Here is a 27,046-nt window from a genome sequence, read left to right on the forward strand (position 1 = left end):
ACTCCCACTCGGGGTCATTCCGGCGTGACCAGGAAATAGTTAACGTTTGTTAAAGTGCTCCATCGAGGAGGCGAGTGGAGGAGCCGAAACCCGATACTATGCACCCCCCCCCCCCCCCCCCCCCCCCCCCTTCATCCACTAGCTGCCGGCCGGCTGAAGGCCATCACACACCGGGTGCGCAGCGACGCGGCACAGGCGTTGCCGCGCGGCGACGCCTGGAAAATATAACGGTGGCGTATCGGAGCGTCAGGCGAGGCGAGGCGTGAACGCGCGTCGGAACGCCGCCGGTGAGCGATTAGGTTCATTGGAAATAACGGAGGCGGTCTGTTTTGACGCGCGTGTTCGCAGACGGTGTGGGAGGCCCTTGAGTCGCTGACCCAACACACACATGCACGCACTGTGCGCGCGTGGCTGCGTGCGCACACACACACACACACACTAAAAAGCTTTGCTGTTTGTTGAAGAGACACATTTTCGCTGAATGAATAGAGCTTCAGAATGATAAAGTAGCCTATCTAGCCTACATAATGTGAAAGTGAAAGGACCACAACAAGCCACTGTGCTTTATTGCGTTGTGTGATATAAGCATAATAAAAGTAGGATATATAAATTAGGCCGGCTATATTGTGCGCACCTCAAAAAGCTATAGTTAATTTCTCTCTGTGCATGCCTGAATGCACAGAGAAAGCTATAGTTAATAAAGCTATAGTTAATAAAGCTATAGTTAATAAAGCTATAGTTAATAAAGCTATAGTTAATTTCTCTCTGTGCATGCCTGAATGCACAGACTGCTATGTGGACTGAACTGAATATGTAAGTCAGAGAGACTATAAATTCCTGTTATTATAGTGTCCGTTATTGCAAAGACCGTCGGAGGAGGGGGGGGGGGTGATTTATACGTGTGCGCATGCTGGCGCTTATTCACTATTTCAGGAATAAATAGCCTTGCCTTGCACATGTTACCAATACATACACATTGGCCTCGGTTACATGCACACAATGATGAATTGTCTATTCTGTAGAGACTGTACGGCTCTGTTCGGAGTTCCAGTGATCCAGCTGTGTGACACTGTATTGTTCCACCACTTTTGCTTTGGCAATGTTAACGTATGTTTTCCATGCCAATAAAGCCCTTTGAATTGAATTGAATTGATACACGTCATTAGTGATCGCGGAATGTGCCGTTGCTTTGAAATGACAGCGTAGTACATTCCGATTCTAGAGAAAATTCGACCACCACTCTGTCCTCGCATTGAATCCTCTCCTCCTCCTCCTCTCCTCCTCGCTGGGGGCGGAGCCGAGGAGCGAGTGGAGGACGCGAGGAGAGTGGGCGAGTGTGAAAGTTGCGGTATTGGAATTTGGCTTGTGTCAGTGAGGCTCAATGTGTACCAGTAGCCTAGGGGCAAAAGTGGCGCTGTTGTGCCAGAAACAGAGAGAGACAGTGCTGCACTGTTGGCTGCTAATGAGAGGATATGAGATTTAAAGGATAGAGGTACAAAATTAAAGGATGCCTCTATCTTTAGGATAGAGGCGCTGGCATTACATACAGGACACATGCACATGGAATGGGAAATAGAGGGAGAAATGGAATAGGTAGGGGGTTTTTTTGTATTTCATTTATGATGCTATACGATGTTTGTGCACAGCAAAACACTGAAAACAGAATGTTGCATTGTGGATTTGAGCTGACCGGCGCTTGTTGATGTCAATCAATCAAGTCACCTTTAACCCATTCTGAACGGGGACATCATGTCGTGCTTTAGCTATTGAAAAATAGCAGATCTACAAGCTCATAGCGCGCCACCGAGTGGCGCATACATACATATATGAATCTGATCTCAGGTCAGAATGGGTTATAATCAGACCAGTGTGTGTCCAGTGGAAAATCCGTGTGAATCTGATCTCAGGTCAGAATGGGTTAATCAGACCAGTGTGTGTCCAGTGGAAACCTCGTATGAATCTGATCTCAGGTCAGAATGGGTTATAATCAGACCAGTGTGTGTCCAGTGGAAACCTCGTGTGAATCTGATCTCAGGTCAGAATGGGTTAATTCAAGTGGCAGATGCCAAGAATTGTCTTTTATATATTTAATTTAAATATTCTTTAGGAGCATGTTGTCATGTGATCTATACCTTTTGGGCACCCCTGATATTGTAGCCTCTATTCACTGAAGTTATATCCAACATCATTTAAATCTAATAACACTTTTCCCCTTTTTATAGCAAATAGTCCTTATTTATTTATGTGTGTATGATGTATTATTGATACAATATAAAAGCCAATCAATAAAGTTTGTTATTCAGAATAGAGCAAACTCCTCTAAATGAGTATATGTGTACATGTAGCAGAGTGGCGCAGAGCCACTCAAAATGAAAGATGACACATTTTAATTAAAGGAGAATTCCATGCTAGAATGCTTTCTTATCTTTCTTACCTTTCTTTGTAGTTGTTACGTCCCCACCAAAGAGGTCCAGGTGTTATTTTGTGCAAAAGCTCCTTATTGGCTATTTCCCCTACCATAAGCCCTCAATGAATTGCATTGCATTGAATGGGAATTGAATGGGGCTATGGGGTATTATGCTAATTCGCTTATTTCCATCGAAATAAGTAGTAAAGTGTGCCGCTTGGGATATTATTTACATTATGAAGAGAGGATATATACAAAGAAATTATAATTTTGAGCGATGGAAATAAGCAAATTAGCACAACACCCCATAGCCCCATTCAATTCCCATTCAATGCAATGCAATTCATTGAGGGCTTATGGTAGGGGGAATAGCCAATAAGGAGCTTTTGCACAAAATAACACCTGGACCTCTTTGGTGGGGACGTAACTACTACAAAGAAAGGTAAGAAAGCCTTTTAGTATGGAATTCTCCTTTAAAGATTATTCAGCATAATCTGAGTATAGAATTGACATAATAAACATGAGACGACTAGTGATTCATATTTTAGGGAAACTGGCTCAACTCAATGTGGTTAATTTGACTCACAGCCACCATTTTAGAAAGGGGAAAAAATAATGACTAGAATAATACTTAAAGGGACACTTCACCCTTTTTGCAAAAAAAATATATGTTAATGACGTTTAGAAGCTTTAGAACACTTTCCTGGGGGTCTTTATGTGTGTAATGTGTGGTTTTAGATATTTTAGATTGTAGCAGTGAGCACAGTGTCTCTGATGTCATGAACACTGGGCTCACTTCCTTCCTGGACTACAATTCCCATAATACTTTGGTGCACTGCTCCTCCTTGTGGATAGGGCAGGTCTGTCTTACTGAGACAACATGTAGTCCAGGAAGGAAGTGAGCCCAGTGTCCATGACATCAGAGACACCGGGCTCACTGCTACAATCTAAAATATCTAAAACCACACATTACACACATAAAGACCCCCAGGAAAGTGTTCTAAAGCTTCTAAACGTCATTAACATTCTCTGTCAGTCCCATAATATGTGACAGAGGGGTCAAAGTTGAACAAACTTTGCTATCTATACACTGTAAATCCCTGGAACATGTGACGCGTTTAAATCTAAATCTAATAATAAAATGCCAAATGTTTATTAATGGTCATAAAATACAGTAGAACACGAGTTCACTCAAACACCTCACGAGAACACCTAGTGTTCAAATTCTAAACACCTATAATATGACTGACTTTGATTGTAAAAACTAAACACGTTTATGTGTTTAAAAAGTGTTACTGGCGATTAAACACGTTATTCTGTTTATAATCTAAACACTGTGACACGTTTAAAAAGTGTTACAAATATGTGTTTAAAACAGTTTATAACCTAAACGCTTGGGTTTAGTGTGTATGGTAGAAATAGGTCAACAATACAAATTACGCTATAGTTTTGTCGGTTATTTATTTGTACATTAAGAATAAATAATCCACAAAACTAGCATAATTACACATTGTGACCCCCACTCCAGACCCCCACAGAACTCTAGTATAGTACATTAAGTGAAGCTGAGGGCCCCATGTGGCCCCCGGGCCACCAGTTGCCCAGCATGCTCTATTGCAGGTGTGGGCAACTTTGACGATGGAGAGGGCCACTATATTTCCACACTACACTCCCTAGGGCCATATATTACTGTCGTAGCAAAAATAGCCGATCTACAAGCTCAAAATGCGTCGCAGCGAGCTTGTAGATCGGCTATTTTTTTTGCTATATTCAAACTGAAATCTTGAATTATTTTTTGCTATTTTTGAATTATAATCCTGGAAATGAACATTTTTATGTCATTTCGAATGCCTTTAATTATACGTGTGTTGAAGCATTGAGCTACTAATTTAGACTGAAGTAATTAAAGCGGGTCATGTTTTGCATGTTGTGGAATTGTAAACAGCTGAAACCAACATTATATCAGTATTCTGACATTAACCTGAGGGCCACATTAAGTGAAGGTGGGGGCCCCATGTGGGCCCCGGGGCCGCCAGTTTCCCATGCATGCTCAGTCTATTGTATTGAGTAGAGCCTGTTTGCTGTTTCCTGGAAAATGTGATTAGAGAGCCTGTTGACTCGACTAAGCTTGGGGGGGGGGGGGGGGTGGATGACTCAGGCCTTCTATAAGCTGGGGGGGGGGGGGGGGGGGGGGGAGGGGACATCACCCATAGCACTACGGTACTAGCCTGGTTAATAAACCAGACCGAATCAGCCGTTGGCAAAACAAATTGCCTACCGGCGGATTTCGGTCTGGAGAGGCTCAATTTTACGCCCATTTCCTACACACGAGAATGTGGGCGCCCAATAGGGACACGGTATGCAATATGGGCGGGCTTTGGTACAGTGACTTTCAATGCTCGAGACCTTTGACTGACAGTAGCTCTGACCAATTGCGTCAAAGAGAAAATGTTTCCCTGGAAATGAAATCCAAGCTGAGCCTCCCCAGACTAATATCCCGCGGATCCGTGCGATATTAGTCTGGTTTATTAACCAGGCTACTACGGTACCAGGCTGGGGGCCCGGCACGCACGCACGAGGTCGAGGTCTTGCCCTGAAAATCAATGATCAGGGCAAAAATGAATGAAAAGGACCCCCAGTTTGACATGCATAGAGGCTACTGACCCCCATTTAAAGCCATTTATATCTGGGACCCCCCCCCCCCCCCCCCCCCCCCCAAAAAAAAGTCTTCCGCGGGCCGCAGCTGGTCCGCGGGCCGCTAATTGGGGAACCCTGCCCTAGCCCTTATAGATAGCACTTTATGTAGACTTAGGCCTCTTTTAGACGGCGACCATCTCCATATAACACGTCAAAGTCCCGTTGCGTTCTCATTTTTTTGGACCATTTACATGAGAACGCACACTTGAATGAACACGCTACAAAGTGCATGCATATATATGCCAGGTCGCTAGGTGGCGCGTGTCCTTGTGGGGTCCGTGTGACGCAGCGCTTATATAAACCATAGACATAAGTCACGCATGCGTAGAACTACTTCCGTTCTTCTTCTACACAGAAAGTAAACAAACGTCGCGTCCTCATCACACCTCCAGCAAACCGGACTATCCGACATGGTTGTTGTTGTTCGTTTCCCCTAGCAACTGACGCATGCCTATGACACCATGTAAAAACGTAGGACACGGGGCGAGCCGACCAGAGCTGACGTAAGCCATGATGTCACAAGTTTTGCGGATCCACCGTTTTGCCTGTTTATATGGAGACCATAGGAAACAGCGTTCTAAAAGATTTCCACTCTGGGAGGTGGTTTCACTTCGTTGCGTTTTCACCTCCTGTGAACACGGTTCTCGTCTAAATGACAGCAGCAAACGATACTTTATTTTGCCGTTTTTTATGAACACCATCCTCGTGTAAATAGCACCTCAGATAGCGTTTTATACAGACTTAGTGATTACATACAGACAGCTCAGACACGCACCCTCTGTAGACATTTTTAAATCTCAACTCAAGACTCACCTCTTCACTCTTGCTTTTAGTTGAGTTTTACTATGCACGTTCCTACCCTGCCCTGACTGATTGCTGCATGTGGTGTTTTTATTTATTTGTTTTTATTTATTTTATGCTCTTATATTCAATTTTGTTCTATCATTTTAACTACTTGTGTTTTATTGTATTTTATTTTGTGTCCTGCCCTGTGAAGCACTTTGAGCTGCATTTATGTATGAAAGGTGCTATACAAATAAAGTTTATTATTATTATTATTATTATACAAAGTCAACGCAAAGACGAGAATTTGCGCGAACGGTCGCGGTACAAACTGGACGGACCGAGGTGAATTATATAATGATATATTCAGGTCTAATTCCTCATGGGGGCTCGAGCCCCCCCCCCCACGGAGTCTACATCACTCCAATTTACAATGTAGGCATTTAGCAGACGCTCTTGATCCAGAGCGACTTACGTTTAACAACATTCTGACCTGAGATCAGATTCATACGAGGTTTCCACTGGACACACACTGGTCTGATGAACCCATTCTGACCTGAGATCAGATTCATAACGAGGTTTCCACTGGACACACACTGGTCTGATTAACCCATTCTGACCTGAGATCAGATTCATACGAGGTTTTCCACTGCACACACACTGGTCTGATTAACCCATTCTGACCTGAGATCAGATTCATACGAGGTTTCCACTGCACACACACTGGTCTGATTAACCCATTCTGACCTGAGATCAGATTCATACGAGGTTTCCACTGGACACACACTGGTCTGATGAACCCATTCTGACCTGAGATCAGATTCATACGAGGTTTCCACTGGACACACACTGGTCTGATCAAGCAAAAACAAAAGCATGTCGTACATCACATATATAAAAAGTAGTTATCATGAATCATGTATAAACTAAGAACGTAACAGTGGAGTATCTATATGTCAACTATACATACTATACTATATTATATATTATACAATATACATGTGTACTATAAAGTGCTATGACTACATAAGATGCAATTCTAGTGCTGTCTACGTAACGAGCTATAAGTCTGTCTAAAACACTATCTAAGTCGACATGAAATGCTATCTTAAGGGGCTAGGCTAGGGCAAGTGCTACGGGCCAATGGGTGATTGAGGGTCGCGCTCTATACCGCAACGGCCAATCAGCTGTCCACTAATAGTTCTCCTGTCTGGTGTTTGTCATCTTTGTTTCTCATTGTCTAAATGTTGGCCTGCAGGCAGAAATGGATTTGGACAGGCGGACGCCTGCCCTCGCCTTATTGCAGGCAGAAATGGATTTGGACAGGCGGACGGACGCCTGCCCTCGCCTTATTGCAGGCAGAAATGGATTTGGACAGGCGGACGCCTGCCCTCGCCCTATTGTAGGCAGAAATGGATTTGGACAGGCGGACGGACGCCTGCCCTCGCCCTATTGCAGGCAGAAATGGATTTGGACAGGCGGACGCCTGCCCTCGCCTTATTGCAGGCAGAAATGGATTTGGACAGGCGGACGCCTGCCCTCGCCTTATTGCAGGCAGAAATGGATTTGGACAGGCGGACGCCTGCCCTCGCCTTATTGTAGGTACGACAGGGGCGACTGTGGCTCAGGAGGTAGAGCAGGTCGTCCAATGATCCATGGGTCGGCGGTTCGAATCCCGGCTCCTCCTCCTCCTGTCTACATGTCGAAGTGTCCTTGGGCAAAGACACTGAACCCCAAATTGCTCCCGATGTGCTGGTTGGTACCTTGCATGGCTTCCGCCGCAATCGGTGTGTGAATGTGTGTGTGAATGGGTGAATGTGATGCACAATCTATGTAAAGCGCCTTGGATAAAGGTGCTATATAAATGCACCATTTACCATTTAGGTACGCCTCTGACCTTATGTAGACTTAGATAGTATTTTATACAGACTTAGATAGCACCTTATGTAGACTTGGATAGCATTTTATACAGACTCGTAGCATGTTACATTGACAGGCAAGACAGCGTACAAATTGAACCAAATGGACCCTTAAGGTTTGAGGCGGTATTCCTCGCCAACCTGTATGCTGTTATCATTTACCTAGATGCATTTAGCCTCCTCTGAAGTGGTTGTTATCATACCTAGATGCATTTAGCCTCCTCTGAAGTGGTTGTTATCAACCTTTAGGATGCTGTTATCATACGTAGATGTTTTTAGCCTCCTCTGAAGTGGTTGTTATCATACCTAGATGGGCAGGTTACAACACTTTTTTTGTTGTTTTTCTTCTTTGTAATTATGTTTTTGGTCCAAAATATTGTGTTTGTTGTCATGATTTGTCACGACTCCAGTTGGCTTTGTGCGACGCTTAAACGGTCTTTAAATAAATACTTTGTGAAATGTCTTTGGGGAAAAATGCATTGGGAATTATTTCCTGGGCCTGGCGTCGTCATGAAAGGGGGCGGGACTGGGCCTGGCGTCGTCATGAAAGGGGGCGGGACTGGGCCTGGCGTCGTCATGAAAGGGGGCGGGACTGGGCCTGGCGTCGTCATGAAAGGGGGCGGGACTGGGCCTGGCGTCGTCATGAAAGGGGGCGGGACTGGGCCTGGCGTCGTCATGAAAGGGGGCGGGACTGCGACGCTCTATTGTCACATAGTTTTGACCGTTCAATATCGCACGCAGCCGTTAACTCTCGACAGTTACGCGTTACTCTCTTCTTCCTGTCGTCCCTTCACAATGAAGTGTCTCCCATTTACCTCCCAATGCTGCACATTTTACCCAGCAGGTTAGTAACAGGAAATGGGTGTAACTTTAACATTGTGGTAGAGAACAATAAGGTAGTGAGTGAGTGAGAGAGAGAGAGGGGGAGAGAGAGAGAGAGAGAGAGAGGGAGAGAGAGTCAAGGGTGGTGTGGGGGGGGGGGGGGGGGGGGGGGGGGGGGGAGAGGCCTCCGTAGCTCGGAGGCCTCCCTGAGGGTGGAGGCCCGTTTCAACTGAAACTGGTGAAACATAGCTAATGCCTCCTATGGGCCACTGCGAGGCTGATTTAAACACAGCCAGGCCATGGGATGCTGTAACATGAAGGTGGGACAGCGTTCCACATGCAGTATAATGTCTATAGTGTTTGTTGGAATGAATGGAGTTTATTGTGTGTGTGCGTGGGTGAGTGGGTGCTTGCCTGCGTGCGTGTGTGTGTGTGTGTGTGTGTGTGTGTGTGTGTGTGTGTGTGTGTGTGTGTGCGTGTGCGTGTGTGTGATGAATGGAGTGTATTCAGAACTAATAAAGGAGTGGTGATAGTCATGCTCTGTCCATTATCCTCTAGACCAGCGCTGCCCAGAAGGTAGAAGGAGATCTACCTTTAGATCACAAAGACATCCCCCTAAAAAATATATACCGGTAATTAAATATAATTATATATAACTAAAATAGAAAAGAGGCATCTGCCACTTGGATCAAATAGGACCGGTCAGCTCAAACCCACAATGCAATACTTTGTTTTCAAGAGTCAGTTACCAAACGTCAGTATAGCGTTACAAAGTTAGGCAATTATAACACAAAGGTACCAATTGCATTTGAGGTCTTTTTAATTTGAGTTTTTTTCATGTCATGTGAAAGCAGGGAATCATTGCTTCAAACTGACATATTGGTTGTTCAGTTTGACCCTCCGGTTTAGGAGATATGGTTTATACTTTATAGAGTAATGTCTGGCAGAGAAACAGGTAGTTGAGAAAACAGGCTTGAAAAGGTTCACTTCTGTGGTCTCTAACATTACACCTAGCTACATGTTTAAGCATTTATTTCATATTTACATGTCTTCTGTGGTCTCTAACATTACACCTAGCTACATGTTTAAGCATTTATTTCATATTTACATGTCTTCTGTGGTCTCTAACATTACACCTAGCTACATGTTTAAGCATTTATTTCATATTTACATGTCTTCTGTGGTCTCTAACATTACACCTATAGCTACATGTTTAAGCATTTATTTCATATTTACATGTCTTCGGTGGACTCTAACATTACACCTATAGCTACATGTTTAAGCATTTATTTCATATTTACATGTCTTCTGTGGTCTCTAGCATTACACCTATAGCTACATGTTTAAGCATTTATTTCATATTTACATGTCTTCTGTGGACTCTAACATTACACCTATAGCTACATGTTTAAGCATTTATTTCATAGTTACATGTCTTCTGTGGTCTCTAACATTACACCTATAGCTACATGTTTAACACTAGGAAGTCTGAGCAGCCGTTCTGACCGAATTTGAAATTTCAACGTTTATTTTCTTAGCCCATGGAGTCCAGAGAAAGTTCCCCTTGCATGACTTTGTCTAAATATTCGGTTGAAATCATCTCTGTTTTTTTTTCCATTTGAAACATTTTGTAAATATGATTTTAGGCATATATCTCTTACTCAGTCTGACTATAATCGGCCCAATCGACCGCCGTCACCCTTTCTCCCCCTCTCGTCTTTTGTTTGCGCTGCTTGATAATGGTGTTAATGGTGATTCCCCGACATTTCCTTTTCACTTGATATCGTTTCGTAGAGAGCGCCTACACAACCGATTTATATACCAAATGAAAGCCCCAATTCCATAGTTTACATGGTATTTTGATTTTTTAAAAATGAGCAAAAAATGAGCGAGTTATGGTGGTTATGGTGGTAGGGGTGGAGAAAAAAAAAGAACACACAAACAGCTGGAGACGGCATTGTTGTTGTTGTTGCTGCATTCCATGTCCAACGAATTAAATCATATACGTTTGGCTGGTTAATTAACTTGGAATTTGTTTATTATTTTGATAAGATAATAGGAATATGAATACAATGATTATTATCATTGTTATTATTATTATTATTATTATTGCATGCTCGGTTAGACTCGACCCGACATTTACTTTCCATGAAGCGAGAACGCTTGCCGATGTGCGATACAAAAAAAAAAGTGTTTGAATAATTCCAACCAGATAGACCTCCCGAACCGCTAAATGTTTTGTCAGTCAAAAGAACAGTTCTTTCTGCAAGCGACGTGGAACTTATGTAGGCATGCTGCTGTGGATTAATTTGTTCTGGCATATAGGCTCAATATCGCCAGCTCTTTGTCAGTCAAAAGAGTTCAGCCTGTCCGTCCTTCTTTATCTGTAAACTTTTTCTCTCTCTCTATTCTATTCTATTTAGTGTGCAAGGCTTACATCCGGTAAGCCACTGTATGCGCTGACTTCCATACACAACACATACACGAACCGTATCCTCTCCTCACCGGATGTTGAATTCACAGTGCTAACGGCCGTATTATGAACGATGTTTATTAATTAAACTGATATAACAACATAACGTGGCTAATAATTGTTTATTTGGAATGTACTTTGGCTGGTAATTTAGGTAAATATAACGCGACTCACTTGTATAAGTAATTTACCGCGGACAGGCCGCATTTAATGCAATACATTGGCTTTAGTAATGTTGTTAGCTTATAATATTAGCAACTGTAAGCTAACGGCTGGAGGACTACGGACAATCCGGTCAATAACATCATTACACTTAAACATTAATACAATTATGTCATGTTTACATGCCTAGTCAAGCAGTCTGTACATCGCGTGGGGTGACATATATTAATTACATCGATAACACACAAGAAAAGACAAGTGATCTTGCTCTTTTGGAAGGAAGAAAATAACAACAAAAGGCAGCAACGTGACACTCTTCCATGGCTATGTTGCAATATAGTACTAACGGGCAACGGCAAAATATATATTTTTCACATGTATTATTAGTTTTATACATTTTAGGAGTGAAAACATGTGTTAAGAAACATATTATGATTTAATTCGTTGGAAATGGGATGCAGGCTTGAACAATGTCTTCTCCAGCTGGAGAGGGACGTGTGGGGAGAGAGTGGCCAATCAAATCGCACCAAAAACACGGTCCCATTGACCCTTCAGCCGACTGAGTAGTAGTGATTTTTTTTCAGACTTCGTAGTGTTAAGCATTTATTCCATATTTACATGTCTTCTGTGGACTCTAACATTACACCTATAGCTACATGTTTAAGCATTTATTTCATATTTACATGTCTTCTGTGGACTCTAACATTACACCTATAGCTACATGTTTAAGCATTTATTTCATATTTACATGTCTTCTGTGGACTCTAACATTACACCTATAGCTACATGTTTAAGCATTTATTTCATATTTACATGTATTCTGTGGTCTCTAACATCACACCTAGCTACATGTTTAAGCATTTATTTCATATTTACATGTCTTCTGTGGACTCTAACATTACACCTATAGCTACATGTTTAAGCATTTATTTCATATTTACATGTCTTCTGTGGTCTCTAGCATTACACCTATAGCTACATGTTTAAGCATTTATTTCATATTTACATGTCTTCTGTGGACTCTAACATTACACCTATAGCTACATGTTTAAGCATTTATTTCATATTTACATGTCTTCTGTGGACTCTAACATTACACCTAGCTACATGTTTAAGCATTTATTTCATATTTACATGTCTTCTGTGGTCTCTAACATTACACCTAGCTACATGTTTAAGCATTTATTTCATATTTACATGTCTTCTGTGGACTCTAGCATTACACCTATAGCTACATGTTTAAGCATTTATTTCATATTTACATGTCTTCTGTGGTCTCTAACATTACACCTATAGCTACATGTTTAAGCATTTATTTCATATTTACATGTCTTCTGTGGTCTCTAACATTACACCTATAGCTACATGTTTAAGCATTTATTTCATATTTAAATGTCTTCTGTGGTCTCTAACATTACACCTATAGCTACATGTTTAAGCATTTATTTCATATTTACATGTCTTCTGTGGACTCTAACATTACACCTATAGCTACATGTTTAAGCATTTATTTCATATTTACATGTATTCTGTGGTCTCTAACATTACACCTATAGCTACATGTTTAAGCATTTATTTCATATTTACATGTCTTCCGTGGTCTCTAACATTACACCTATAGCTACATGTTTAAGCATTTATTTCATATTTACATGTATTCTGTGGTCTCTAACATTACACCTAGCTACATGTTTAAGCATTTTTACATGTCAATTTCAGCTCTGACACTTATTTCAGACATGCTCTAGTATGTGAAGAGTCTGCCTGTGATGTTAACTACCCCATATAATAATCTGACCCCTGGTCAGCCAGTCTACAGCAGACCCCCATATACTACGCTGTAATCTGATCCCCGGTCAACCATCCTTTCCTGTATGGAAGAGGTCATTGATTTAAGCAGATTAAAAGTTCATTAAGAACAATTAATACAAAAGTCTACAAGTTGGCAAAGAGGAGCAGCTGTGCAATAATACAGAAATAAAAACACAGACTGCACAAACAGGGAAATAAACAATACAGCAACAACAAACACACACAATAAAATATAACACATCAAAGTAAATCATGTAATCTATTCTACAGAGAGGAAGAAATAAGATATTTCTTTAGCTGTTTCTTGAATATTGGCCTAAGGATAATGAGGATTTAAGTGAAGCATCTAGGCGGGAATTCTTGTAGCTTCTTGGAAGCTTGTAGGTCTGCTATTTTTGAAAAGTCGTTCAAATGTGGCGCAAATCATTGAATATATATATATATATATTTCAGAGCGGACATTTTTAACTAAAATATTGGCTTCTGGGTGGGGGGGGGTCCCTGGAACTACATATTTTGAGATGGGGGTCCGTGGCCCAATAGAGATAATTCTGGGGGTCCTTGACATGAAAAAGGTTGAGCACCAACTGACATAGAAACATGGGTTGATTTAGAAGCCTTTTTTTTATCAACCTCAGTCCAAAACGGCTTACTCCAAAGACCCCTCCCCATTTATTTGAACTGCCTGCTGCTGTTGACATCGCCGTAGCAACGAATGGACAACATGTCTTCTGTGGTCTCTTACACCTAGCTACAGGTAGTCCCTGACCAAGACCCTTTGGTCGAAAGTTTCGAAACGCGTAGGTCCTGTTATCTATATTTGCTTTATCAAATCTATACTATTTGATTTATCACCAAAGACGGAGTGCTTTGGATTCCCTTCTTTTCTTTTCAAGTCTGCAACTTACACCGTAAGCACCGACAAGCAGGACAACTTGGAGGAAAGATACCTTTTGCTTATATATATGCTCTAGTATGTGTTAGTATAAGTTAGTAATAGTATATTATGTGTTAGTATGTGTTAGTATATGTGTGTTAGTATATGTGTTAGTAATGTATATATGTTAGTATATATGTGCTATTAACTCCTGAACAGTTAGTTTTTGACGTGATGATGATTCTTTGTTTGTTTGTTTTGCTCAGTCATGCACACATCCAAAGACCCCTCCCCTCTTTTGTCTTACAGATTAGCAACAATCAATGGAAAGACACACACACACACACACACACACACACACACACACACACACACACACACACACACACACACACACACACACACACACACACACACACACGCGCGCATAATAGCTTGAAACACTAATTTGTTCCCCTGCCAATCAAAATGCTCAATCAGAGATCGCCAGATGGCAGCAGCCATTACTGACCAGATGCACTTTATTGACTATAGTTGCACTTTTTTACCAGCTGCGAGCTGGTCAATATTAGCTTGTGAAAGTCCCGACAGGAGATCGACAGGAGATAATTTTCTGCTGAGCCTGCTCTGTCACCAGTTGTGGCAACACCGGTTGCCAAGCCTGCATATTTCCAGCCTAACGTGGATTCATTCACAGTTACTTTGCCTGGTTTGGTTTTTGGATGCTGCTTAGCTTATTTCTGTCATATGGGTCCTTTTTTTTACATATATATATTTTTATCCCACAATTTTGTAACCCATTTTTCACCCCTGTGTCAATCATCTAATGATCTAGTGATCCTGGGCTCTACACACCCTCCACCAACCTAGTCCCCATATATGGGGGACAAGGGGAGACCAACCTAGTCCCCATATATGGGGGACAAGGGGAGACCAACCTTGTCCCCATATATGGGGGACAAGGGGAGACCAACCTAGTCCCCATATATGGGGGACAAGGGGAGACCAGCCTAGTCCCCATATATGGGGGACAAGGGGAGACCAACCTAGTCCCCATATATGGGGGACAAGGGGAGACCAACCTGGTCCCCATATATGGGGGACAAGGGGAGACCAACCTAGTCCCCATATATGGGGGACAAGGGGAGACCAACCTAGTCCCCATATATGGGGGACAAGGGGAGACCAACCTGCTTCCTTCATGCCTGAGTGTCCCAAGTTGCTGCTAATTATTTCCAAACAACATCGACTCAAGCAGAGAATCCGGTGCACTTCTTTCTTCTCTCTTTGGAATTCTAACTTTATAACTAAACTTTATAATAACTAAACTAATTTCCTGACCTCCAACTTGTCAGTAAATGATTAATGCATGTACTGTCAACATGGAGGTCATTCAGGTCACGGTTTCTCAACTAGTGGAAAGAAAGATCAATCCTAAATAAATAAATGCTCATGCAGGGACCACATGACACCTCCTCCCCCCCGTCCTCTATTTGTCAAGCAGGGTTAAGGCCTATTCATAGTCTGGATTTTCTGTGGTGAGGTGACCACCGCTCCGGTGGTGAGCTGACCACCGGAGCTGAAATAACGTTGAGTAAAAACAGAGAGAAGGGCTGGAGCGGTGGCGGTGGTTTGCTCTTAACCGCGGCTCGTGACGTCATGTTGTAGTTCGGTGGTCACCCCACCACCGTAAAACCAGACTATGTATGAGCCTTTAGGCACTGACTGGGTCCCATTTTTAGTCTTTTTATTACTTTGGTATGACCCGGCCGGGGATCGAACCCCGACCTCCACGATCTCAGGGCGGAGACTCTAACCCACGAGGCCACTGAGCTGGTCAAAAATACATACACTTAAGACCAGTGGCGTGCACAGATAGACACTAGGGGGTGCTAGAGCACCCCCTGCCCTTTTGGCGATGTGCTCTTAAAAAAATATATATATATTATATATATATATATATATATTATTATTTTTTTTCCCCCCTAATTTGTACTGTTTGGACCATGCGGTGACATTGATCAATTCTTGATAAAAAACGCTTCTACTATATTATTTAGGCCCCCCACAATCTAAAGCTATGTTTCTATGTCAGTGGTTCTTCGATAAAAAAAAAAATATATATAGCAGACCTACAAGCTCGTAGCGCGCCTGTCAAGGATGCAGACAGAGTTGATATGAACCCAGGAGCAAAGTCACAACAAACTAGAGTAGAATAATAAAGTATTTAATAAAGAATTACGAGATATCTTACACAGGGGAATGCAGGTAGGAATCAGGCATGAATCAGAATGACATCAAAGTCAACACAGGAACAGGCAGGACATCTGTGACACAGGTTATGAACTGACAATGAGTGTTTGTACTGAGTCCAGTTATATAGTGAGCAGGTTGATTGGAGAAGTGTTCACTGCTGTGCTGATGAGGTAGTTGAAGACAGGTGTGTAAATGGAACTGTGTGAACTGGGTGTGCTGGAATGGGATATGGGAGTGGCCAGTGTGGAGTCACAGACTGAGGGAGAGACAGAATGTGACAGCGCCACTCGGTGGCGCGCTACGAGCTTGTAGATCTGCTATTTTTCAATAGCTAAAGCATGCCACATAATGCTGACACCAAAATGGGTTCCCGCCCCAAAATGGGTTAAGGCAACCAATCTTTCTCTGGGTGTCTGAATTCCTGTTCTATATAGAAGTGTCTATTTGTATGTCTCTAAATGTTTTGATGAATTGAACAAGGTGGACCCTCTTGGCTGTGGCCGAGGCTCCAGGGATACCGAGTTTAAATTAAATTGGTGTGAAATCCTTTTTGTTTGTGTTTTCAGGAAGTGGTGAAGACTGCGTGTATGTAATGTGACCAATCGTCTGACGGCTGTTCTGATGACATCAGTCCGTCAACATGCAGGCTGACAGCAGGTACGTGTGATGGAGTGAAATGTAGTGAAACCTTAAGCATGCGCATATACCCTCTATTAACATTGCTTGACAGCAGTTTTCTTCCATCGGTGAAACGTCCCTTTAAGCAAGGCATAATCAATAGGGATTATTGGGTCATTATTGAGGAAATGAATCCCTTGATCAGGGTGATTGGAAATGGTTCGTTTCTCAATAATGTCCTGCCCCTTATTGATTATCCCAGGATGTCATTGCTTACGGTCAGGAAAGTATAATCCATAATTAATAGTAACGCGTTGCGCCGTCCAGTGCAATGCTTGGCCTCGGACAGCAGAGCTCCAAGCGTTGATGACATAGAATTAGGGCGATTATGAAACTATGACCGATGTCCGATCAACGATTATCTGCAGTGTCAAATCTGTCGGTACCAATACTGACCCACTAAAGATATTATACAGAAGACCACAATGGAAACAAGCCTATAGACGCTATAGCGGCTTATTGGCCCAAAGCCTGTTGATAATAAAGTATCACATCAATCAATAAATAGCCTGTACTATTTTCCAAGTTCTGTTTTCACTACTGAATGAGATTAAATGTAGATTTATTTTATTTGATTTAATCCATTCTGACCTGAGATCAGATTCTATAAATGTCTTCTACATCCTGACAGTTTTCTGATAAAGCTGTGTTTCTATGTCAGTCGTTCTTCGATTATTCAAAAAATAGCAGACCTTCAAGCTCATAGCGCGCCACTCGGTGGCGCGCTATGAGCTTGTAGATCTGCTATTTTTCAATAGCTAAAGCATAACATGATGCTAACACCAAAATGGGTTAATGCTTTGGCCATGTCTCGCGACCCCCGCCACTGCCCCCGGCCCCCTCCTCACCACCAATACAAACCCACTGCAAAAAGAACCTTAATATTAGAGACAGTAGAGCGTCGCAGTCCCTCCCCCTTTCAGAACAACGAGTGGCCCAGGAAATGAATCCCATTTTTCCCATAGGCATTTCTTCTTATTAAGTATTTATTTAAAGACGGTTACGCCGCGGACAAAGCCAACTCGGATCGTGACAAATCATGACAATGAACACAATGTTTTGGGGCCGATCAAATCATTAGAAAGAAGAAAATAAAGGCAGGAGACACAACACTATTTGTTTTGTTTTTCTTCTTATAAATTATTTGATCGGCCCCAAAACATTGTGTTCATTGTCATGATTTGTCACGATCCGAGTGGTCTTTGTCCGCGGCGTAACCGTCTTTAAATAAATACTTTAAGAAAAGCCTATGGGAAAAATGCATTGGGATTAATTTCCTGGGCCACTCGTTGTTCTGAAAGGGGGAGGGACTGCGACACAGTAAATAAATAGTATTAAATACTGAAACCAGATATAATCATTAGGGAAGGTGTATGAATGCATGTACTATGTGTATTATAATGTAAACTCTACATTTCCATTTTCCTGCCATTCAGTTGAAAAAAAAAGGAAAATCATAATTGTAACGATATGAAATGGAAATTATGTAGCCCCTCTTTTTCTTGTGTCTTCTTCGCTAAATACACAATGTACAAAATATAAACAGACATAATAAATAAATATAAATAAACATAGGCTAGTACATACAGTATCCAGACATACACTATACTGCCTCCCCCTGGCCAGCCGGGGCGCCTGATGGAGGGGAAAGGAACTGGTCTCTATACAGCCTCCTCCTGGCCAGCCGGGGCGCCTGATGGAGGGGAAAGGAACTGGTCTCTATACTGCCTCCCCCTGGCCAGCCGGGGCGCCTGATGGAGGGGAAAGGAACTGGTCTCTATACTGCCTCCCCCTGGCCAGCCGGGGCGCCTGATGGAGGGGAAAGGAACTGGTCTCTATACTGCCTCCCCCTGGCCAGCCGGGGCGCCTGATGGAGGGGAAAGGAACTGGTCTCTATACTGCCTCCCCCTGGCCAGCCGGGGCGCCTGATGGAGGGGAATGGAACTGGTTGGAATAACGTGTTCCTTCCACGCGCTACGACGTCCAACCAGGGAAACTCCCCCCTGTCAGGTGGAAAGGAGCAACTTGGACACTCAGGCATGAAGGAAGCATGAGTTCAAGTCCGTTGCTCTCCCCTTGTCCCCCATATATGGGGACTAGGTTGGTCTCCCCTTGTCCCTCATATATGGGGACTAGGTTGGTCTCCCCTTGTCCCCCATATATGGGGACTAGGTTGGTCTCCCCTTGTCCCCCATATATGGGGACTAGGTTGGTCTCCCCTTGTCCCCCCATATATGGGGACTAGGTTGGTCTCCCCTTGTCCCCCCATATATGGGGACTAGGTTGGTCTCCCCTTGTCCCCCATATATGGGGACTAGGTTGGTCTCCCCTTGTCCCCCATATATGGGGACTAGGTTGCTCTCCCCTTGTCCCCCATATATGGGGACTAGGTTGCTCTCCCCTTGTCCCCCATATATGGGGACTAGGTTGGTCTCCCCTTGTCCCCCATATATGGGGACTAGGTTGGTCTCCCCTTGTCCCCCATATATGGGGACTAGGTTGGTCTCCCCTTGTCCCCCATATATGGGGACTAGGTTGCTCTCCCCTTGTCCCCCATATATGGGGACTAGGTTGGTCTCCCCTTGTCCCCCATATATGGGGACTAGGTTGCTCTCCCCTTGTCCCCCCATATATGGGCCTCATGGCTCTGCAAGGCTACCAGAAGAAAACCCAACATGAAAACATGACCAACGCTGTCTGTGAGTGTGAACCATATAAACATACAACTGAAACAGGGACGGTCAGTATTGAACCATATAAACATACAACTGAACACTGATGGTCAGTATTGAACCATATAAACATACAACTGAAACAGGGACGGTCAGTATTGAACCATATAAACATACAACTGAACATTGATGGTCAGTATTGAACCATAGAAACATAGAACTGAACATTGATTGATTGACTTTGAAAGATTCCATTGAGAAGTTTCAAAAGGATCATCTTAGATGTTCAGTCCAACACCTGCACATGTCTGGCTATAGTACATATATGTACATATATAGTACATATATGTACTATAGCCTATGTTTAGGCCTATATATTTATTTATGTCTGGATAGCTTGATGTACAAGTACACCCCCTGGACATGACGCTAGTATGTCGCAGGGACTTACACTTGATGCTGAGTGTCGAGCAGGGAGGCATTGGGTCCCATTTTTACAGTCTTTGGTATGACCCGGCCGGGGGAATCGAACCCCTGACCTCCCAGTCTCAGGGCGGACACTCTAACCACAAGGCCACTGAGCTATGTCTAATGTTAGATTAGATATAGCAGGTTAACCTTTGAGAAGCCTCGATCTGCTTAAAATGTCAACAACCCGTTTAAAATGTCAACAAACCTTTAGTTGCCCTACAAGGAACTACGCAAATTGACGCAACCAGACGTGACATCCCATAATATGTCCTGTCTGTATACATGTATATATGTATATATGTATACATGTATATATGTATACATGTCACTGTGTCAATGTTTGCCACGTCAGGATAACATAATCTGGACAATCTGTCGAACGAAGGTTGAAAGACCAGTTTTTGCAAAAGTGGCAAAGTGAACTCAATAGTATGACACCATGTGACACCTATGTTGAATACAAACAAGAGTTCAAACTAGAAAAATACCTTCCATGTGAAAACCGTAAGTATAGACAGGCTATTTGCAACCTTAGGCTAAACAACACAATAATGCCAAAGGTCATCGCTAGATATAAAGGATTGGAAAGAAGTCAGAGGATTTGTAACCTAATGTAATGAAGACAGAATTGGAGATGAGTGTCATGTTTTGTTGGAATGTAAGAATACTGGCATTATGAATTTCAGGCAAAAATACCTGCCACTTTATTTTTTTTATGTTTAACCCATTCTGACCTGAGATCAGATTCATACGAGGTTTCCGCTGGACACACACTGGTCTGATTGACCCATTCTGACCTGAGATCAGATTTTAAAAAATGTCAGTCGTTCTTCGATTGTTCAAAAATAGCAGACCTACAAGCTCGTATCGCGCCACTCGGTGGCGCAATATGAGCTTGTAGATCTGCTATTTTTCAATAGATAAAGCATAACATGATGCTGACACCAACATGGGTGCCCGGTCAGAATGGGTTAAACTTATTGCATTACTAAAATCTGAAAAACAAAAAGTAATCTATAAATTGGGTGCTTTTCTGAAAAATGTTCTTCCACTGTATATAAATAGGGAAAGCCTTCCGATATGTCTGTGTATATCGTGTAATCTGTAATGTATTGTATACTTTCGATTGTATACTTTTATGAATCTGTGCTCCAAACCATGTGATCATGGTCGTGAGTTAAATAAATGATGATTGAATAAACACGCATAATATTAGAACAAGAATTATAGTTTCCTCTCAGTTATTTATTTGGTCTATAATTTATATACTGATAGATGGATAAACTTACATGTATAGGGTTTAATTAACCCATTCTGACCGGGCACCCATTTTGGTGTCAGCATCATGTCATGCTTTAGCTATTTAAAAATAGCAGATCTACAAGCTCATATCGCGCCACCGAGTGGCGCGATACGAGCTTGTAGGTCTGCTATTTTTTGAAAAATCGAAGAACGACTGACATAGAAACATAGCTTTATCAGAAAACTGTCATTTTCAAACAGACATTTTTAGAATCTGACCTCAGGTCAGAATGGGTTAAGATAACGGCAACGTTTAGCTGTAAAGTACATTGTGTCTTTGTTTACATGGCTGTCATGTCATGTTGGATATGGCATAACGTGTAGCTGTAAAGTACATTGTGTCTTTGTTTACGTGGCTGTCATGTCATGTTGGATATGGCATAACATGTAGCTGTAAAGTACATTGTGTCTTTGTTTACGTGGCTGTCATGTCATGTTGGATATGGCATAACGTTTAGCTGTAAAGTACATTGTGTCTTTGTTTACGTGGCTGTCATGTCATGTTGGATATGGCATAACGTTTAGCTGTAAAGTACATTGTGTCTTTGTTTACGTGGCTGTCATGTCATGTTGGATATGGCATAACGTTTAGCTGTAAAGTACATTGTGTCTTTGTTTACGTGGCTGTCATGTCATGTTGGATATGGCATAACGTGTAGCGGTAAAGTACATTGTGTCTTTGTTTACGTGGCTGTCATGTCATGTTGGATATGGCATAACGTTTAGCTGTAAAGTACATTGTGTCTTTGTTTACGTGGCTGTCATATCATGTTGGATATGGCATAACGTGTAGCTGTAAAGTACATTGTGTGTCTTTGTTTACATGGCTGTCATGTCATGTTGGATATGGCATAACGTGTAGCTGTAAAGTACATTGTGTGTCTTTGTTTACGTGGCTGTCATGTCATGTTGGATATGGCATAACGTGTAGCTGTAAAGTACATTGTGTGTCTTTGTTTACATGGCTGTCATGTCATGTTGGATATGGCATAACGTTTAGCTGTAAAGTACATTGTGTGTCTTTGTTTACGTGGCTGTCATGTCATGTTGGATATGGCATAACGTTTAGCTGTAAAGTATATTGTGTCATTGTTTACGTGGCTGTCATGTCATGTTGGATATGGCATAACGTTTAGCTGTAAAGTACATTGTGTCTTTGTTTACATGGCTGTCATGTCATGTTGGATATGGCATAACGTTTAGCTGTAAAGTACATTGTGTCTTTGTTTACGTGGCTGTCATGTCATGTTGGATATGGCATAACGTTTAGCTGTAAAGTACATTGTGTCTTTGTTTACGTGGCTGTCATGTCATGTTGGATATGGCATAACGTTTAGCTGTAAAGTACATTGTGTCTTTGTTTACGTGGCTGTCATGTCATGTTGGATATGGCATAACGTGTAGCGGTAAAGTACATTGTGTGTCTTTGTTTACGTGGCTGTCATGTCATGTTGGATATGGCATAACGTGTAGCGGTAAAGTACATTGTGTGTCTTTGTTTACATGGCTGTCATGTCATGTTGGATATGGCATAACGTGTAGCTGTAAAGTACATTGTGTGTCTTTGTTTACGTGGCTGTCATGTCATGTTGGATATGGCATAACGTGTAGCTGTAAAGTACATTGTGTCTTTGTTTACGTGGCTGTCATGTCATGTTGGATATGGCATAACGTGTAGCTGTAAAGTACATTGTGTCATTGTTTACGTGGCTGTCATGTCATGTTGGATATGGCATAACGTTTAGCGGTAAAGTACATTGTGTCTTTGTTTACGTGGCTGTCATGTCATGTTGGATATGGCATAACGTTTAGCTGTAAAGTACATTGTGTGTCTTTGTTTACGTGGCTGTCATGTCATGTTGGATATGGCATAACGTGTAGCTGTAAAGTACATTGTGTCTTTGTTTACATGGCTGTCATGTCATGTTGGATATGGCATAACGTGTAGCTGTAAAGTACATTGTGTCTTTGTTTACGTGGCTGTCATGTCATGTTGGATATGGCATAACATGTAGCTGTAAAGTACATTGTGTCTTTGTTTACATGGCTGTCATGTCATGTTGGATATGGCATAACGTTTAGCTGTAAAGTACATTGTGTCTTTGTTTACATGGCTGTCATGTCATGTTGGATATGGCATAACGTTTAGCTGTAAAGTACATTGTGTCTTTGTTTACATGGCTGTCATGTCATGTTGGATATGGCATAACGTTTAGCTGTAAAGTACATTGTGTCTTTGTTTACATGGCTGTCATGTCATGTTGGATATGGCATAACGTTTAGCTGTAAAGTACATTGTGTCTTTGTTTACATGGCTGTCATGTCATGTTGGATATGGCATAACGTTTAGCTGTAAAGTACATTGTGTCTTTGTTTACGTGGCTGTCATGTCATGTTGGATATGGCATAACGTTTAGCTGTAAAGTACATTGTGTCTTTGTTTACGTGGCTGTCATGTCATGTTGGATATGGCATAACGTTTAGCGGTAAAGTACATTGTGTCTGTTTACATGGCTGTCATGTCATGTTGGATATGGCATAACATGTAGCTGTAAAGTACATTGTGTCTTTGTTTACATGGCTGTCATGTCATGTTGGATATGGCATAACGTTTAGCTGTAAAGTACATTGTGTCTTTGTTTACGTGGCTGTCATGTCATGTTGGATATGGCATAACATGTAGCTGTAAAGTACATTGTGTCTTTGTTTACATGGCTGTCATGTCATGTTGGATATGGCATAACGTTTAGCTGTAAAGTACATTGTGTCTTTGTTTACGTGGCTGTCATGTCATGTTGGATATGGCATAACGTTTAGCTGTAAAGTACATTGTGTGTCTTTGTTTACGTGGCTGTCATGTCATGTTGGATATGGCATAACATGTAGCGGTAAAGTACATTGTGTCTTTGTTTACGTGGCTGTCATGTCATGTTGGATATGGCATAACATGTAGCTGTAAAGTACATTGTGTGTCTTTGTTTACGTGGCTGTCATGTCATGTTGGATATGGCATAACGTTTAGCTGTAAAGTACATTGTGTCTTTGTTTACGTGGCTGTCATGTCATGTTGGATATGGCATAACGTTTAGCTGTAAAGTACATTGTGTCTTTGTTTACATGGCTGTCATGTCATGTTGGATATGGCATAACGTGTAGCTGTAAAGTACATTGTGTCTTTGTTTACGTGGCTGTCATGTCATGTTGGATATGGCATAACGTTTAGCTGTAAAGTACATTGTGTCTTTGTTTACGTGGCTGTCATGTCATGTTGGATATGGCATAACGTGTAGCGGTAAAGTACATTGTGTCTTTGTTTACATGGCTGTCATGTCATGTTGGATATGGCATAACGTGTAGCTGTAAAGTACATTGTGTCTTTGTTTACGTGGCTGTCATGTCATGTTGGATATGGCATAACGTGTAGCTGTAAAGTACATTGTGTCTTTGTTTACGTGGCTGTCATGTCATGTTGGATATGGCATAACGTGTAGCGGTAAAGTACATTGTGTCTTTGTTTACATGGCTGTCATGTCATGTTGGATATGGCATAACGTTTAGCTGTAAAGTACATTGTGTGTCTTTGTTTACGTGGCTGTCATGTCATGTTGGATATGGCATAACGTTTAGCTGTAAAGTACATTGTGTCATTGTTTACGTGGCTGTCATGTCATGTTGGATATGGCATAACGTTTAGCTGTAAAGTACATTGTGTGTCTTTGTTTACGTGGCTGTCATGTCATGTTGGATATGGCATAACATGTAGCTGTAAAGTACATTGTGTCTTTGTTTACGTGGCTGTCATGTCATGTTGGATATGGCATAACGTTTAGCGGTAAAGTACATTGTGTCTTTGTTTACGTGGCTGTCATGTCATGTTGGATATGGCATAACGTGTAGCTGTAAAGTACATTGTGTGTCTTTGTTTACATGGCTGTCATGTCATGTTGGATATGGCATAACGTTTAGCTGTAAAGTACATTGTGTCTTTGTTTACGTGGCTGTCATGTCATGTTGGATATGGCATAACGTTTAGCTGTAAAGTACATTGTGTCTTTGTTTACGTGGCTGTCATGTCATGTTGGATATGGCATAACGTTTAGCTGTAAAGTACATTGTGTCTTTGTTTACGTGGCTGTCATGTCATGTTGGATATGGCATAACGTTTAGCTGTAAAGTACATTGTGTCTTTGTTTACGTGGCTGTCATGTCATGTTGGATATGACATAACGTTTAGCTGTAAAGTACATTGTGTCTTTGTTTACGTGGCTGTCATGTCATGTTGGATATGGCATAACGTTTAGCTGTAAAGTACATTGTGTCATTGTTTACGTGGCTGTCATGTCATGTTGGATATGGCATAACGTGTAGCTGTAAAGTACATTGTGTCTTTGTTTACGTGGCTGTCATGTCATGTTGGATATGGCATAACGTTTAGCTGTAAAGTACATTGTGTCTTTGTTTACGTGGCTGTCATGTCATGTTGGATATGGCATAACGTTTAGCTGTAAAGTACATTGTGTCTTTGTTTACGTGGCTGTCATGTCATGTTGGATATGGCATAACGTTTAGCTGTAAAGTACATTGTGTGTCTGTTTACGTGGCTGTCATGTCATGTTGGATATGGCATAACGTGTAGCTGTAAAGTACATTGTGTCTTTGTTTACATGGCTGTCATGTCATGTTGGATATGGCATAACGTGTAGCTGTAAAGTACATTGTGTCTTTGTTTACGTGGCTGTCATGTCATGTTGGATATGGCATAACGTGTAGCTGTAAAGTACATTGTGTGTCTTTGTTTACGTGGCTGTCATGTCATGTTGGATATGGCATAACGTTTAGCTGTAAAGTACATTGTGTCTTTGTTTACGTGGCTGTCATGTCATGTTGGATATGGCATAACGTGTAGCTGTAAAGTACATTGTGTCTTTGTTTACGTGGCTGTCATGTCATGTTGGATATGGCATAACGTTTAGCTGTAAAGTACATTGTGTCTTTGTTTACATGGCTGTCATGTCATGTTGGATATGGCATAACGTTTAGCTGTAAAGTACATTGTGTCTTTGTTTACGTGGCTGTCATGTCATGTTGGATATGGCATAACATGTAGCTGTAAAGTACATTGTGTCATTGTTTACATGGCTGTCATGTCATGTTGGATATGGCATAACGTGTAGCTGTAAAGTACATTGTGTCTTTGTTTACGTGGCTGTCATGTCATGTTGGATATGGCATAACGTTTAGCTGTAAAGTACATTGTGTCTTTGTTTACGTGGCTGTCATGTCATGTTGGATATGGCATAACGTTTAGCTGTAAAGTACATTGTGTCTTTGTTTACGTGGCTGTCATGTCATGTTGGATATGGCATAACGTTTAGCTGTAAAGTACATTGTGTCTTTGTTTACGTGGCTGTCATGTCATGTTGGATATGACATAACGTTTAGCTGTAAAGTACATTGTGTCTTTGTTTACGTGGCTGTCATGTCATGTTGGATATGGCATAACGTTTAGCTGTAAAGTACATTGTGTCATTGTTTACGTGGCTGTCATGTCATGTTGGATATGGCATAACGTGTAGCTGTAAAGTACATTGTGTCTTTGTTTACGTGGCTGTCATGTCATGTTGGATATGGCATAACGTTTAGCTGTAAAGTACATTGTGTCTTTGTTTACGTGGCTGTCATGTCATGTTGGATATGGCATAACGTTTAGCTGTA

General features: G+C 41.8%; 1 protein-coding gene across 2 annotated transcripts in view; it reads left to right on the top strand.

Moving 5' to 3' along the window:
* Positions 1-27,046, top strand: part of LOC310872733 (CD276 antigen-like) — a 77,865-nt gene that overhangs the window by 2,525 nt on the left and 48,294 nt on the right. For both annotated transcript variants that reach the window (XM_083784790.1, XM_083784791.1), the window contains exon 2: positions 16,775-16,865. In XM_083784790.1, the coding sequence (XP_083640916.1) occupies positions 16,849-16,865 (17 nt within the window). In that variant the 5' untranslated portion in view covers positions 16,775-16,848. The remainder of the gene's footprint in view (positions 1-16,774; positions 16,866-27,046) is intronic.

The sequence above is a fragment of the Protomyctophum parallelum genome, assembly GCF_964188405.1.
Source record: "Protomyctophum parallelum genome assembly, chromosome: 1".
Taxonomy (NCBI): Eukaryota; Metazoa; Chordata; class Actinopteri; order Myctophiformes; family Myctophidae; genus Protomyctophum; species Protomyctophum parallelum.